The 18,274-nt window shown below is 36.5% G+C and overlaps 1 protein-coding gene across 3 annotated transcripts in view; it reads left to right on the top strand.

The window, feature by feature from the left end:
* CNTN5 (contactin 5) overlaps positions 1–4,377 on the top strand; it is a 602,495-nt gene extending 598,118 nt beyond the window's left edge. For all 3 annotated transcript variants that reach the window (XM_023920615.2, XM_086882024.1, XM_086882023.1), the window contains one exon: positions 1,452–4,377. In XM_023920615.2, coding sequence (XP_023776383.2) covers positions 1,452–1,555 — 104 coding nt within the window. In that variant the 3' untranslated portion in view covers positions 1,556–4,377. The remainder of the gene's footprint in view (positions 1–1,451) is intronic.
* Positions 4,378–18,274: the final 13,897 nt, after the last annotated feature.

Here is an 18,274-nt window from a genome sequence, read left to right as displayed (position 1 = left end):
GCACAAAGACGATTTATAGGAAATTTCTCCCTTTTGAGGATGACATCTGAAAACCTACCTGAGCTATAGATGTTTATATGTGCACTAGTGTCTCAAATAGCAATATAGTCAGCTGTGATGCAATCCACAGAGACCAGCAGTGGAGCCTTGACAGCAATTCAGCTAATCTTCTAAATTTTAGTATTAAGACACAAGTGCCTAAGGACATCTTCAATGTCCTAGGGCATCCCAAACAGAGCAGGCAGAAGGGATGTGGGACCTGGGGGATACACACATCATTCTGCACCACCAGCCAGAGGTGTATATGTGACACAGTTGAAGTGGCATGTATTTAGGTAGCTGACCCCTGTGAACATGCCTGCTTGAGAGTAAGCTGAATTTCACTGTAAGTTCCAGTGACTCCCTTGCATAATTATTACTTTATTTAATTATTAACTTATAGCAGTATTAAAGTGTTATCATTAGGTAAATCATGATATCTATCTGGTCTCTCCTCAGTTACTGTAGTATGTTGAAAGTATTTAAAGTATCAATATTACAAAGGTAGATAAGGGATAGGAGGATTAGTGGAAAGAATAACGAAGAAATAACATAATCTTTGCCTAAACAGAACAAGGCATTTTAATTAGAACCTTCTGATAACACTTTAAAGTTTTATTAAATATTGCTTTTTGGTCCTTAAGGAGCACAAAGCAAAAGGTGTGAGCCTGAACTTCAATTTCAGCTCTAGTCTGGCTACAAACTGCAGTGCTATTATCAGAATGCAGAAGACACCAGGCCCTCCTCCATGGAATATTTTTTCCACGTATCTTTAGAACCATACTTCTAGGCCACAAAGTCCTCCATCTAATTAGACTATGCATATCACATTAGTTTCACTTAGGACAATTGCTGTCCAAAAAACCTCATCTGGTTCCCTTCCCATTGTTGCCACTACCATCCCAGAGCACAGTTCCCCTTAGCATGGCCTCTTAAGACACCACTGTGGTCAAAAATCAACACTGCACTAATGGGCCAAAGACCACCTTTTCCTCTGGACAAACAGAGGGATCACGGGCTGGCTTTCATTCCTTGTTCTGGGACAAAGATTTGTGACCCAGGGCAGCTTCTGCAACCTAATGCTTTTTTTTAAGGTTAAGACACAAAACTGTACACCCTTCTGGAATTTCCTATTAAATAGCAGACTGAATATGATGATAGCTCATATTCATATAGCTCCAGTGAATATGAGGATCCTATAGCTCCAGTGAGCTGCCGTAGGTATTGTCATAAAATCTCATCTGTGCAGGGAGCCCGTTTTGTGACTACAGTTCTCACACGGTAAACCATTGCCTAAAAATTATTCTCTTGCTGAGGGTAATAGAATATAAATTTGGGCAAAAGCTAATATCTAAATGTACTGAGAATAATTTGCATCATTTTTTTCTTAATTACTTTGCTTTTCATTTCAGGAGGGAAAGTAACAAGTGCTCAGTCCACCTTACATGTGTTGTCTACTTCGTCATCCTCTGTAACATTGCTTTTGGCACTGATGGTACCTTCGACCTCATGGTGAAGGCTGCAGACTTTGTTGTTGTTGTTATTTGTTTGCTCTAGCTTGATGACACCAAGGGATGGAGTTTTATGTCCGTGGAGAAACTGAAAACCCAAGCTAATGATTAAAAACCCATCAAAATGCCTGTGGTGCACTTAGAGGAGTGTTGGAGACACGGTCAATAATTCATCAGGTTTTTATCTCTTCTTTATTTGTAAAAGTCCTCTGAGGAGGAGACCCTTTTTGGCCCAAAAATATGCAGATTGTATGTAATAAACTTTTGTAAGCAAAGGTAATTTCTGTCAAATGTATTTTCCTTTTTTAATATGTTCAAATTTGGTAAACCCAGTCATGTATCATTAGGTGTTTAAAGGGTGGTGTCTAATACAGTACACCTGTATGGTTTGGAGAAAAAAATCCTTTTTCGAATATAGAACAAAGTTTGATACAGCTTTGCTTTTGAATACTTTGCTTGCATCCCTGATAAATGATTTTTCCTAATGACAAGGAAAAAAAACCCCACAGTTTATATACAAAAAAAACACTGCAAATGTAAAGAACTTGTTCTGAAAATATATAATATGTATTCAATTAGCAAAAAGAATTGTCAGTTAAATACTAGACAGCTTACCCCAGAATGTATCAAAATGGAGCAGAAAATCCATTTATTTTATTACCAGGTAAATGGAAAATTATTAAACACAACTTAGGAGAAAACCAGTAATTTTTTAGCAAATGCCACAAGATTTCATGTCCAATGAAATTTTCAGGAGAAAATAAGAAATCAGTTCCTACTGCATATGACAATGAAAATTCCACTGGACATTGAAATATAGTATACATTAAGCTACTAAGTAGACAAATCAAGCAATGCAAGGAGATAAACCTACTTTTCCCAACAACTTCTCAGTTGTAACTTCCTTTTTTCTCTGAGTCCAATTTCTGGTAGCATTTTATGCTTTGTATAGGTGGTACTCAAGTTGAAGTATATGTGAAAGCATATTATGAAGAGAATATTAACATTTTTCAGGATGGCATTATCCACATATATACAGATTGCAGTAGGGTATATTTTGGAGAATTTTGCTTCTGAGAAAAAATTACTTGGAAAGGTGCTACAGAGCATCATTCCAATTATTTATCTAATTGGTTCTCTTTCTATAGCTCACTGGAGATTATTCTTGTAGGTACTGTGTGCTACCAGTTTTAATCCCCATTTTTTCTGTACCAGACAATTTTTTACTCAATAGACAATTTGGACAATTTTTCTACACTGAAAGGCCTTCCCATGTACTGGAACCTGAGGAGAAATGACTTGCAGGGAAGATGGTGTGCATGTTTGTTCGATCATGGTGTGCACGGTGTTATGAAGGGTGGCATTTTGCTAACATATCTGGGGATCATGCCTAGGAAAAACATTGCACTCTCTGGGAAGAATCAAGTCAAAAATGGTTAACATGAAAGTCCTAGTAGCATGATTTTTCTAGTTGTCTATCTCTCTAAAAGTTTTGATGAAAACCTATTTTAGCTGATGGGTTCCCAATTCAAAATGCTATTATTTTGCCTGTTCACTAGCAAAATACTTTTTGGCATTTAGATAATACATTGCAACTGTGCTCTTTCTCAGCTGTTTCAAAACAGTAGCCAAGAAAGCACAACAGACATAAAAAGGTGAGAAGCTGAAGATGACTAAATATTTTTGCTTTTGAATATTTTATCAGAAAAATTTTTCAGAGAAGGTTCAACTCAAATCTTTGTTACCCACTAATATTTGAAATAATTTTCTAAAAAACAGTGTTTAAAATTACTTAAGTCACCATGTTGCTCAGAAAACAAAGGCAGGATAGCTAGCTAAGAATTGACTGCAGATATAGAGAAAGAAGCCTTCTATATCTCTGCTTGTGGAAAAGCCTTTGAGATCAAAGACAGGAAGGTGTAATGTACCTTGCTGATAGAGCAAACTCATAGAGAGTAACTACCTGCTGTCCCTTGTAAAACAGCAGCATTGCTACTGTGCAGAGTGCCTGCATCAGCAATCCATCATCTGCCAAAATGTTAAAATAAATAAGAACAAAGTGATGAACCAAAAAGTCAAATGGCTATTTTATAAATTAGTTAGGCATAATTTCCTCTATTTTTTTATACAGTTGCTTGCCAATGCAGTTTATTTCAGAGTATTCAAAAAGGCTACATTCACTGCTGATGGCATTTGGTTAAACTTTCTAACAATAAATGGATATGCTTAATAGGAAGAATAAAAGTCTGATAAGGAGACAGAGCTCCATCTAGACACATCTCCCTCTCTAGTATGAAGATACAAATGAAAATACTGAACATACCATCAGGTAATGTAGTTGTATTGCAGGGACAAAAGGAGGTATGTTTTATATTCAACATGAACAGAATATGTATTTTGCATCTTAAATATATTAATAAACATGTTTTAAATGTTTAAGTACCTATGTATTACCTATTTGTTACTTTGTAGAAAATGTTTCCTTATCATGACATTTCTTTTTTGCAAGGGAAAGCTTTTTCCTTTTTCATGTAAAAGATTGTAATAGTGCAGTCTAGCGTCACTGAGGAGGCTGTATTTTTGTATAATGTCACAGGATCTGTTCAGAAAAAAAAAAATAATTAGAAAGAAACCTTGTTTCACAGACCAAAAGAAAGTTACTGTCATGGCCCATATCAAAATGTTAGATATATTGTATACAATCTGTATATATGCTATATATAATGGTATATACAGTGTGGAAGACACAGTAATATAATAGTTTCTGTGTACTGTTCTTGTAACATTAGATCTTTTTAATAAATTATTCTCTTTTTATTGACTTTTATCTTATCTCCTGTCATCTCCTCAGTTATATTCATAGATTTCAAGGTGACACAATTATTTGGTTTTCAGCAGCAAGGACCTTAAATGATTTTCAAGAAGAAAGTGATGAATCTGCAATGGTAAATGTGGAAAATGCAGCCATTAAAATCAAATACTTTTTGGAATCATTTTAATTTCATCTAAATTTTGGTTTTCTTTAGTAAATATTTTTTACATCTAAATAACTGAGAGGTAAAAGAAGGCCTGAATTCTCAAAATGAAACTATACTCAATGAAGATTGCAATATAAATCTGCAATTTAGCCTCAGAGATAAAGGTTTTCTGCATTAAAAATACCATGAACAGAAGAGAGATTTTTATTAATGTTAGGGAAATCTACCTTTTCCTGAGAAGGTGGTGAGACTCTGGCATGGGTTTCTCCTATGGGAATAGGAGCTGTGGATACCACCCCCCACCACCCCTGGAAGTGTTCAAGGCCAGACTGGATGTGGCTGTGAGCAGACTGGGATAGTGGAAGGTGTCTGTCAACAGCAGGGGGTTGGAACTGGATGATCTCCAAGGTCCCTTCCAACTCAAACCATTCTGTGATTTCCATGAAAAGAAGAGCTTTATAAGGGGATGACCAAGGTCAATCCTCTGTGTACTGAATTATTACGTAGTTCCTGGGAACTCTCTGTAACATTCTGTCAGGTGTCACTTGTACCCCAAGCCTGTGGAGGCACAAAAGCACAGTGTGGTCATGTCATGTTCAATTGAAAAGTTCAGTGCCTTTGTCTTATTCCTGAAATACTTTATGTGACTAACCACAATAGAATAACTTTCAAAGATGCATATACCCTTTTGAGAAAAAAAGGGAACAACAGATAACACAATTACAGCAAATATTTTATTTTTTTTTCAGTTTTATTTGAGCTCCTAATAATCCCCAATCAGACCTTTATGAAATGCACATTTATAGTAAATGACTTTGCAACACAGTACGAAGTCAAAAAGCCCATACTGAAAATAAAAGTACATTGCCACAGTCATTTGAACTGAGACTTCACTTACAAAATGGGTATGGCTTAAATAGCATATTATATCAGGACTTCCATTAAATTAGTTATGAATGTCACAGAAAACTGTAATGACTTGATTCTGCTGACATGGAGAACTATGCATATTGAAAATCCATATCCTATCAGAACTTCTACCCAACTGCAACCCACTCTTGCCCTGTTATGGCCATCACCCCAGTTCCTCTGAAGATGAAAGACATTCTACTTCTTAATTACTTCCTATGCTTTTGAGCAAAACACTGTCAAGGATAAGAGAAAACGAACAGCATTTTATTACAACAGGTTAGTTGGCTTTAGGCTATTACAGTCTCACTAAGCATGCTGGCAGACAGGCTGCTCCCAAAAATACAAGTCCTGAGTTTGCCTTAAGACTTTTCTCTCAATTCCAGTAAAGAGAGACCTAACTTTGTCCTTATCATGGTTCATATTTTTAATACTTTAAACAAGATAATGTTAGTGTATATAAACCAAACCCTCACAAGCCTAAAAAGAAATCTATGGATAACTGTACAGTTTCACATTACTTCTTACAGCTGTCAGGTCAATTGTCAGGTTCTTACAGGTCAGCTGTTTGAGCAAACTGGCAAAAATATTTAGATGTGCAGTTATTTGTGCCTCCTGTGCTACTTTTCTGCTGTCAGATTATTAACTAAACACCCCTTAGTGTCTAAGAAACCTCTGTCATCAGGAGAAACTCATAAAGAAATGTGGAACGCTTTGGTTCATCTATTATGATGAAATACATATGTCAGGCTAGAGGAAAATACCCTCCCTTTTGGTATAGTTTGGTGTTGAGGTTTTTTTCACTTTTATGCACAAACTCATGAATTCAGAAGGACTATAGAATAAAAACACGAGAGTGCTCCTGAAAAATGCAGTTAGAAAGACGAACAGCAAAGGCAGGCATCATATGTGTTAATCATAAATAAAGTTATTCAGCATTTTTTGCTTTTTGTACAGAAAATAAGATGTGAAAATATATCAATTTCCTTTCCATAACAGAAAACAAGTGAATAAAAAGATACTGAAAGCAATTGAGACATATCTGGATCAAAGATTTAGCAAGCACAGTTTTACTTTAAGCTGTATTGCTCTGCTCCCTGGCTGAACAAGCATTTCCATTTCATAATGACACCATCTCTTATCTTCTACAAAAGGGACTTTTTTAAGACAGGGTAGTAAAACCATATATTTCTCCTGATAATTCTTTAAAAATTTGTCACGTGGAGTGACTGAATGACCCAGAAAAGAAGCCCCAGGTCAATTACTTACTTTTGTATTAACTAATTCCCTTATTTTTATTTTATACACCCATATCTATCATTTAGGAAAGAGTCATTCTAGATGAAGATTTTTTTTTATATGTATGTTTGTTCTAATTAACAAGTTTCACATGTGCTTTAGACAAAATAACTCAATATCTGTCCTGCTCTGACCACCAGACTGTAGTGTATGGGCTGCCAGGTGATCACTAGAGGTAAGAATCAAGCCTGGTATTAGTAATAGGACAAGATTCAAAAGCAAATTGTTGATTTTTTTCCAGATATATTACCTTTATTTCAAGTCATATCGGTAAAAGTCAGATTATCCACGGCGCTCTGAGTGTCCCTTTTGCTCCAGTTACAGAAATGAAAAAGCAGTACTTCACTCTGTTCAGCAAATCTCTGGCCAGTCCCTCCTTCCTTCCCCTGCCCTGTGCTGTAACAAAATGAAAAGGCTATGTGTGTGTATGGAGAGGGATGGAGGGGAGGAGGAAAAAAGGAGGAGGGAGTCCACGGGCACTGTCTCCCACGAGGACAACATGAAATTAACCCTGCCTCTTGACCTTGCAGTGTTTTCTTCCAACAAGCCATCCAAAATGGTAAGCCTTTTACCTTCCAAAAAGATAGAAAACATTTTTACCTGTCTGAGAATGGCTGCACTAGATTATCCAAAACACTAAGCTAGATTTCAACTGCATTTTGTCAACACTTTCTGACTTTCTAATGGGAATAGATGCAAATCTCACAGCTTTTGAAGGGAAGTGAAAGGAATTTCATCACTACAAATTTTTCATATAAAAAATCTGCTTGGGTGTCCAGTTCAGATACAATAAGAAATATCAGTCTTTAATGCTCTTAACAAAGCTTTGTCCATTTAATGGCAAATTACTTTGGCAAGCTGCAGACTGAATGTTTTATTGCATCATGAAAAACAGGTTTGCAGTGGCAAAAATTTTGTCAGAGTTCTATTTTCTACACTTGAATGTTTCTGTATCTCTGCAAGTTTGCTTTCCAGAATGGTAGTTCTTCCTTTTAGGCCATTGTTTATTACACCCAAACATCTCATGAAAGTTTCTGATGTACTAAGATCTACAACACTGTAAGTCCTCTGGTGCAAGAGATCTCTAGCACCTTAAACTTCGGTGTGACAGCATATTGGCAAAAATGCTCTTTGCTCAAGGAATAGCTACTTCCACATTTCTTCCCTCCACTAAGAAAGTATTTATACTATTATAATATAAAATAATTATATTATATACATATTATTTAAATATGTTATATTTATATTATATTTACCTTCATAAAATACATTATAATAAAGTATTTCTGTTCTTATATGGCTGCTGAGCTCTTAATTCTCGTCAAAGAGTGCATTCTGTTAAGATACTGTAAGCATCTGAAAAAGATGTTAAAAACACACACAAGTCCAGAAGATCTGTTTTTATAGGCCAGCAAACAAACTAAACCAACCTGAAATAAAACTATTTTCCCTCCAGATTAATGGTGGGGGAGGGAGTGGAGGCCTATCACCCTGCAAACCCAACTGAATTTGCTGAATGTCAGTACAGAAAGATCTGTAGTGCCATAAGTGCTTTTCACAAGGTTCCTGGTGGGATGCTATAGAGGAGGAATGGCAGCCAGGAAAAAGGACAATCAAGATTTCTGTCCATTTTGTGGCTGACGCTGCCATTTTTACAGAGCTCAGTGGCAATGTGAGAGATGTCTGGCCATCTTATATCTCCTTTGAAAACCTAAATCTCAGCATTATGATGATACAAAGCCCTTTCAGATAATGAAATGGTAGGTAATGTTGAAGCACTCATGGATTGATCAAAACTGATTGAGGGAGGAAGAAGCAGCAGATACCTTTCAATGCCAATAAATGCGAAATGAAGAAAACCTAAACTGTGCAAACCTAATGCTGAATGTGGACCTGACAAGTGGAACTCATGAAAGCCAACCTGAAATAATCTCAGAGGGAGTCAGAAACTCATGGCTCACCATACACTAGCTTCTAGAATGTTAAGTTGAATTCCATCAGGAAGGCTATTGAGAGAATATGGATGCTAGCTTTAGAACAGGCTGTAGGGAGCTGCAGAGACTGCAGGCCCATAGCCTCTCAGTCCTGCCTGAGAAGCTAGCTTGGGAATTCAAAGGAGGATTTCAAAACAATCCTCAGAGACAGAAAACAACTGCCAGGTGTTGTTTATCTGTCTTCTTGTTTCCTCTTGCAGGAGAGGGTCAGGGGGGCAGAGTGCCCCTGACCAATGATGGTAATGTAGCACTTTGTTAGCCAATAAGAGTTTCTTTTCTGTACTTTCCACATATCTGTCTATAAGACAGACCTGAAGCAATAAACTAAAGGAATTCTCCTGATGTGACTCCCTTGAGAGTCCAGTGTCGTTCTTTCTAGCCGTTCCCAATCGGAACGACAAGAGAAAGATTAAAAAATCATTTTTCTGCAACAAAAAATTTTGGTTTTATCACAGTATTGGTACTGTGTGCATCCGAGGTCTTTACAGCTCAGATAGGATTATAATAGAAATAGCAAAGAGAAAGACAATTCAAGTGACCAAGGGTATAATCTAGAACATTTGTCACCTGGGGAAAGGCTAAAAGGACTACGGCTCCTCAGTTTGGAGAGAGCAGGGCAGTGAATAATAAGCTATCATACCCCAAAGTACTAAAAAGACCTGTGAAAGACTGACTCCCAAAGCTCCTCTGCTTCCTGTTTGGAAAACATGCTTTAAATTCAAGGATCCTGCTTTATCTGTCTAGTGAATACTGAACCATTCACAAAGAAAACCAACACTGAAAAGATGCTGTTCCAGAGTACTCCCAATTCCCAAGACCAGAGTAATCAAATCTAGTCCCAGCTGTGATACAAGTTAGAAAGAAAAGGCTTTTGAGATCTGAAATTCTCAGCTGGATCTTTAAATAATTTGCAGAAGACAGAAGACGGAAATGTGTCTTCCTCTGTTTTAAAAAGGGACACTCACAAGTATGAATGGAAGCTTATTAATGTACCCAGGCTGATGAAACCATCCCTCCCATATGGACATAAAATGTAAGAGGTGAAACTGGGTCTCCAGAATCACAGTCTAGCATTTCCACCAGTGATTGGATTTAAGACTTTACTGTTATTTCTCTAATTATTGCTGTTTAGGTTATATCCTCATGGTAGCTCTTGCAGACCATCTGTGTTACCTGCTAATAGTTAATCAACTCAAGACTGTAAAAAAACAAACTTTAGGATCTTCCTATTCTTGCACCAATTTTTAAGCTATACACAGACCCTGGGAGAGTTTTAGCTAAGACAGCAGAGGAAAAACCAATATCTGTTCCTACTCTTTTATGTCTAACAACATCACATTTACTGCCAGATCATCAGAGACCGGAGGAAATGAAAATGCAGCGTTTTTACTCCCTGTTTTATACCAAATACACTAAGTGGAATGATTTTGATATAACGTAGTAGAGACCTGATTGATGCAGATTATAATTTTAAAACTTTCGTTTTCTGCTTCTGAGTACACCCATACTCACTAATTAACTTGAACAGCAGTTTATAAGACCAGTTTTGACTCTGCCCATTTAATGAACAAAATCCAATCAACCACCCTGTTAGTGTAATGGAAAAATACATGTCTACAAGAATGATAAATAACTGATTGCCATAGTGATTAACATAACAGGCCTTGTGGAAAGCTATTTGGCATTCAGCTCTCACTAGCACGTATTAAGGATTGATACAAGCCTTGGTGTACTTTGCATTGGACGTGTGGCAGATTTAAATAGGCAGACATCTTTCTAGATCTGGTGACTGACACTTTCATTTAAAATTTTACATTTCTGTTTCTAAGAAAATGAATCATATTTTTCAAACTGCTGTGGGTGTCTTCACATAAAACATATGTGTGGTTCATTCCACTGAAAAAAAACCCAACCAGTCTTAGTAGTCCCAGGTGCTCCAAGTATTATTGCTGAGCTGAACTAACCTCAGGAAAACTGTGCTGACTCACACTTAAGCAACCTGTGAGCTTTGAACACCATGTGTTCTACTCTGGAAGCTTTTAGACCTTCTGTACTTCAACTATCTGGGCTGTAGAACCATCCAAATACTGAATACATCAGATGATTCCCTTGATTAAAAAAAAAAAAAAGACATTTTGTATATACTTGATGTGATTTGAAATGCTGCTAATAGATAACAGGATATCTAGATTTGAGAAATGGACAATTCAGCTACTTTCTTTAGTTATTTAGCTTTCATTGCAATTAGAATGTGCTTTAGCATATTGGTCCATATTTTTAACATATTAGATTGTTCAAAATCCCCCTCAGATACAAAATAAATTTGGGAAGCTTTGCAGAGGTTTCCATGCCTGTCATAGAATTGGCTTAATTTTGGGCCAGAGTTCCTCCTGGACTGCAGGGTCCTGAGTCACTATCTCAGACTGGGTCAATAGAGCTGCACTGAGTGTTTCTTCCATCTCACAAATGGATGAGGTCACTTAAGCCAAAAGGAGTTGAGTTGCAAATAAATTATACTTAAATTCTGTAAGTTAATATGAAGAGTTTGAAGCAACTCACTACTATGAGCAATTCATATTTTCAAATTAACCTGTAAATTTAAAGGAGACAGAGCTTCAAGAAGGACACCATGAAATCCTGGGGGGAGAGAAAGAACCTTTCAAGCTACCATAGATGCAAAAGGGATAAAAGAAAAAAGTTTGAATTGTTCCTCGAGCTCCTAAGGACAAGAACTGAGCTATCATTCCCAGGAAACACACAATATAAGTACTCAGTGTTCTTAAACTACTGGTTATCTCCACAGCAGCACCTCAATACACATGCAAATTGTCAACTCAAAGAATACAAATATGAAACTGGGATCTCACTGATCATACATCTGGTGTATAATAAGAGCGAGAAATGAATGTAAGGAAGTATAATAAAAGAGAATTTTAAAATCTCCACTCTTCCAAAGTACATAATTTTAAGTTTTAGAAATTTCATTATACTATCTGGAAGAAAAAAAAAAAAATTACAGCAAAACAGGAATTAAATTAAATATCTTTCTGGCAAATTTGATGTGCCTCTTGGACAGCCTTCCCTTATTAAAAATTCATGGAAAACACACCAGATAACTACAGGATCCTGTGTTCAAATGTTCTTGCCCTTCTTGCCTGTTCACCTCACTAAATTGTCAGTCATAGGAAGGAGAGGTCAATTAAGGCTCCCTCTGTTCATGGCCTCTTTCATGCCTGAGGGGTGAGGACAACTTCCCCCACCAGTAACTCTGAACTGACTGAAGACAAAACCCTTCTGTCCCTCAATACCAGCACCAACCTGAGCAGCTGCTGAGAAGCAGTGCTTCCATTTGCTGTATTGCTCCTGCAAAGCCTGGCATGATCTGTTTCAGGAAGGAAAGCACCCACCCCACCCTAAAGCACACTGTGGAGGTGGGCTTCAAAGGCTTGTGAATATTGAACTTGTTTTGAAGGGTTCAATTTTCATAATTTCTAATACCTTGGAAGGCCTTGCTTTCATCACAACCCTGGTAAACAACTCCAGATGTGTTGCTGGAACAGCAGCTTCCCTGGCCCTACACTCAGAATATCTCAGAATAGCCCCTGTGCAGCCTAAATATATTCTAGTTTATATAATGAATACAGGCAAAAGAGAGATGTGTTACACTACTCCTCATTTAGACAATATTTATAAAAGTGTCCAAAACAGTGAAAAGCAGACACTGAATTTCATAAAAGCACCTCTCTGTATATGTACAAAGGCATCCATAACAACTGAAATGCTAGTCTATTATAAAGAGCTGATTTAAAAAAAAAGACTAGAAGAGCCCTCCTCCAAAGTACACAGCACTGTATTTTCCACTGAAAAGACCACCTCTCTTCAGACTTTCCAAAATTATTCTGTGCAGTTTTCTGAGTAATTCGTCATGTTTCATTTCCAAAGCAAGGCTGCAGAATGGAGACTAAATCCTTGTGACTTCTTTTGTTCTTTGTTTGTTTGAACCTGTAACTTTTATGTCACTCCTTGATTGAAACATAAACTGAAATAATTTCTTTGCTGTGAAACACACCAATAATAACTGCATGTCTCACACCTTCATACTGGTGCTTCTCTCTGGCACTCAAGTTCACACTGGGCATATTTGTTATTGTATTTGTCAGTTAAGATGGGCATACTGTAGCTAAAATCAGTTTTCCATCCAGTTGTCTAGTGTCTGTATTTCAGCCCAAGGTTTCCCCCATATACTCCAGGAGCAAAGCAAGAGTCTAAAACTTCTTTTTTTGTGATATAGTGGTTGCAATTCACATTGGCTGTCAAGCACACATCCAGACTTGTGCACATCTCATGTACCTAAATAAATAAATATCAGTTGACACTGTCATGGTGGTTTCTTATCTCTCCTTAAATTCATTTAAAATATCATTGCTTAATGTGTACTATTACACTGCCTAATTAAGCAAGAAGTGATAGATGGTGACCTTTTCCAAGTGATTTTCCATACATAACACACTGCATGAAATGTGAAACTCTGGCACCTGAATGAAAGCCATCAAAAAGGAAGACTGTTCTCTTTTATACTACCATTCTAGAACACTGTGCAAATGACTAGAATCTTTAAGGCAAGAGCAAAAGCCTAACATGTGACATTTCATTTTCATAACCTTTTCAATCCTTGAAAGCATGTTTTTAATAGTACGATCCTTGTAAATTATTAATGATTTTGCTGAATGTGACAAAATTTATAAGGCAATATTCTCAGCATCATTTATAAGAATACCTATTATGGTACTACAGGTATAGGGAGACAATCATAGCAGAAAAGTGAAATAGTCAAAAAGATATGTAAAATAAGCTGTGATTTGTGTATCACTGTATTGTGTTATTAACTTGAAAAATAGTTCTACTTCAAAGGAAATGTCAGTGAGCTTTATACAGTTTTCAGGTAAGCCTCAGTTTGGAGTAATAATGAGCCTATCTTAACTAGAGATGATTTTTCACACTGAAGAAAATTTTAAATTATCTCTCTTATACTTTGAGCACCTTTCACATGGACCTTGTAAAGATCCTAAATATATATCCTTTAATTGGAGGAAAAGACTTCTGATGCATAGGTAATAACAAACAGGTTTCCAGCATATAAAGTCAGTCCAAGAGGACATTTTCTGGTTTTACATAAAATGGTAAAGTTCATTTCCATTAAAAAAAAAAAGAAAAATAATCCTTTTTTTTTTGCTAATTATTTGAGCTCTACTGTTTGTTTTTTTTTATTGCTGGGAGTTTTAAGAGAATGAGGGGCATTATCAGTGATGATGAGCAAAAAATTATCCTGCTTAAGGCAGAAGCCTGGAAATTCACCACACAAGGATTTATTTTCTGCTTTTTTTGTACCTTTGAACCTCTCCTCTGAATTCTGGAGGCACATGGGAAAGGTACAGAGTGTTGAAATTATATTAGTCTGTAATTTCCACATGAGATTACAAATTTATGAAAAATTACAATAAATCCATACTGGAATGTTCTTTATTGGTATAGTTTTCTATTTCTGAATGGTTATCATAAGAAGAAGAAAAAATTAATTCTTCTCCTTGAGTGAAGAGATCATCTCAATGTTGACCAAGTCAGATAAGCTGTTTCGTATAAGAAGATGAACTGTTATAGTAATATTCTCCACAAGAATAGACATGAGAGTAGAGGAACAGGAAAGGAAATACTTTCAGATTGTCACAGCAGGATGTAAAAATGCTCCTCAAGAGCTCTGTCATGAAAATGGAGATAAAAACCCAACTAAAATGTGAACTAGCCAAATTATACTATAATATAACCTGTGTAAAAGACAGCATTTTACCTTCTAAGACTCTAAAGCATTGGAATCACAGTCTATTCCAAGGAATCTCAGAGACAGTATTGACTGAATAAATAATGGTATACTTAAAAATAGACATAGTTTTCTGTGTATCACTTTTGCAAAAAAGGAAATATTTATTTGTAATTCAGATCAAGAATTGTCAATTGCAAGTCAAATGTATATTTATTCATTTCCACAGGTATTGCTGGCTTGTTGATATTCACGTGAGAACCTAATGCTCATTAGATCTTAGATGCCTTGAAATTAGTCCTTCCAGTCTCATGATAATTTAGATGTACAGAGACATCTTGAATTTTCAAAATCTTCAATTTTTAATTCCATAGCTTTATGTTTATTCAAATCTTTTATTTAATTTTTGCTGCAATTACTTTACAAGTTTAACAAAAAAAATAGTTCAATTTAGTACAGAGACAAGGGTTGTTTTTTTGAAGACATGGGTCTTTAAAACTTACAGATGTGTTATAGTCCTTAAGAAAATAGTTAGGAAAATGAAGCATTTTTAGACCAAGGCAATGTGAGAATAGTGACTGAGCATTGCCTTGGGTTAGCAGTAGGAGACCTGAAAGGCAACAAGTCAATTAAAATAATTATTTGTTCAGGGTGTGGAAAGAGAGCAGGGGACAAAAAATAAGACTAAAATAAGACTAACAGATTAAGTTTTCATTCAACTTAAATTTTTTATAAATTGTGAGAGAACATCAAGATTGTTCTATTCTTTCACATCAGCATTATCACTAAAGTGGAAAATAAGCTTGTTGTGTTTCAGTTGTAATACCAGCAGCAGGTTGCTAAGACCTTTGTGGTCAGTGTTTCTTTTCCAAGATATGGCTGTCATTATGTGGTAAATCCCTTTCTATGTAATTAAACTCTGCCTTGAGTAGATGGCTTCTACTCTCCTCCAGATTTGGAGCTGCAGTACCATGATATTAGAGAATATAGACTTTATCATGAGATTCTTCCTCAGGAACTTGGATCCTGCCATTTGCCATATGGATGGACACCTTCTAGAAATTTATTTTACTGATTCTCCCTCCCTTCAAGCACATACTTGATTCTTCTGTTTCTACCCTTTAGTTATGAATTACCTCATCTTTGTAAAGTTAACAAATTCAAATCATGAGGAGATCTATCTTTTGCACGGACATTTTTCCCTACTGATCATACAGCCAGAATAGGCTGACATTTGCTTAAAAAGACCCTGTGCATAAAGTGTACTATCTGTGAGATATTTTTACAAGGGAATTAAGATACTGGTGCATGACTTTCAAATCCGATAGCTCAGATAGGAAGAATTAAGCCCTAATGTTAGACAAATAGTCAACAATCTATCAAATCAAGTATTTGCAATAGCAGGAACTGAAACTGATACCCCAGATAATCTAAGCATTCCAGCTCACAGTCGTTCCTACTCCCTGGCAATTAGGTCACTTCTCTTTGACCCAATCAAATTTTGGTATTACCACTTGAACAGAAGAGCATGTCCTCAATAGTGAGTTGTGTCTTAAGAGCAGTGAGGTACAAATTGGTAGTATCCTCATTGGTACTGTAGTAAGTACAAGGGGGCCTGGGAGGAAATACATTTTTTAATATTAGATAAAACAGGCAAGAACATAGAAATACTCAGCATTTGGAAAGTGGAGTTAAACAAAATCAGTTTAGGAATAAGGTGTGAATTTCTAACTGCAAGAATAAACACCAGAACTATTGCTGTCTCATGGACTGTCTACTAGACAGAAGAAACTTGTTTAGAAGCCTACCATTAGGTACTCAGGTACAGCCAGACATTAAATTTCTATGAAGAAAATTCATTTCTTCACAGAAAATTAAGCTTGAGATATGGCCAGAGTATTCCCATCTGTTATGACAACCCACAATCTGTGTAAACCAAGAGCTGCAACCCCCTATTTCCTTGTGCAGAGCTCTGGGGTGAAAGTGAAGCCCAGCAGGTCTCACCACAGACCTGCTGGAACAGCAGAGCTGTATTGTGTTACTGCTGAAGATGAATAGATCACACAGACACAGGTCGAGGTATGGTGAAAAGAAGAGCAGAGTTTATTTTTCCTCCCAGGATTTATAGGCTTCTGACCATGGCCAGGGATTGGATGGTCAGGATAACACTTTCTCACTGCACTGGCCATGAGAGATGTCCATCACAAGACGTGTAACAGAAAGAATGTACACGTATCTATGTTTACAGTTACTGTCCTGGGAAAATCTTTAGAAAACCATGTTAGCAAGCTCAGAAGCTGAGTTTTCAGGGCGACAGTACTGCAATAGGCAGAGCTTTTGAATATAACAGCTTCAACTATTTCAGCATTTCAGACTGACTCAAAATGTTTTCCAATAAAATTTTACCTTACCTTCTACTTAGTAGAAGTGTTCCAGTTTTTAGAAGCACTATTTGCTAATTATGTGAAGATGTTTCCCAAAATACTAAGGTAAACATTATGTCCAAGATTCACTATTTAAGGGATGAAAAAGAGAATTGACACTAATTAAAACAACAAGAGAATAACAAAAACTTTATCACAGAACAGAAGGTAAGAGAAAAATAGCCAGGCATTTTACCCCTCAGAAAGATTTGCTAAAGTACTTCAAGCCATTTCAGTGCTAACAGGTCTCATTTCCCTGATGTTATTAACAAAGGAAACAACAATTACCTGGAGGTTCATTAAATAAATCAGCACTGTTGCTCATTGTGAAGTTAATGATCAGTAGTGCAGATGATTGTTATGGACGTGGTTAGTACAGTTGATATTCAGCAGTCTCTTCACTAAAGAATCTATTATTATGCTCCTAAATTTTGGCATTCAAACATGTTTCCTGCTTCTTCTTTTCATAGCTGAAAATTATTCTAACTGGGACTGAGTTTTGCAGCCTAATTAAGAGAAAGATTTTTCAGAGTGAAGTAAATTATCTGTCTTCTATCTGTTTCTATGAAACAGATTACATTCACGTCACGTAGCTCAGACCCACCAGCACCACAATGCTGATACTTATTGTTGTGAAACTCTCAATTTAATATCACTTAAGAACCCATCAGAATATTAGCTTTCTTTGCCAGGAGGTAGCCTCTCATGCAGCAACTTCCATTCTGAGCTGGCAGGGAGTCTCTGTTTCATCCTGGTTTCCAACCCTGTGTTGTTCCACCTCGACTGCCACAAAGCAATATACACAGGCATGAAATCCTCAACCCTTTGAGGAACACATCTGAACTGTTCCCACACTTCTATATAAAGTTTCCCCAGAATCTCAGGTTCACTTTAATGCTTTTGGTCTTTCTTCATGCTGATTGATCACCCAGGTCCACTGTGTGCATAAGTATATATTTGTATTAAAATAGTAATCCAACAATTCTGAGGAAAAATAGTAGTGAACAGCTCTATTTCTCAGAATGAAAAAAACCCCCAAATCAAACCTTCCTACCATAAAAGCAGAGCCCACTGCTCATAACAGATATCCTCTGAGAATTTCTTGAGACAGGGACTGCATTTCTACAGGAACTAGAGAAAACCTAGCTTCATCATCTCTGATTTCACATTTCTTACCTGTTTCCACTAGAATAAACACAAGACAGCTTGATATATACTAACTTTTATCACATATATAAAAGTATACCTTTTATATACACATATACCTTCAATCACTCTAAGGTATCAGCATGCCATATTTTTCTTA

This window comes from Cyanistes caeruleus, chromosome 3, assembly GCF_971803275.1.
Source record: "Cyanistes caeruleus chromosome 3, bCyaCae1.hap1.1, whole genome shotgun sequence".
NCBI classification, from domain to species: Eukaryota; Metazoa; Chordata; class Aves; order Passeriformes; family Paridae; genus Cyanistes; species Cyanistes caeruleus.
The sequence above is the reverse complement of the archived record's forward strand: the minus strand, read 5'-3'. Positions and strand labels throughout refer to the sequence as shown.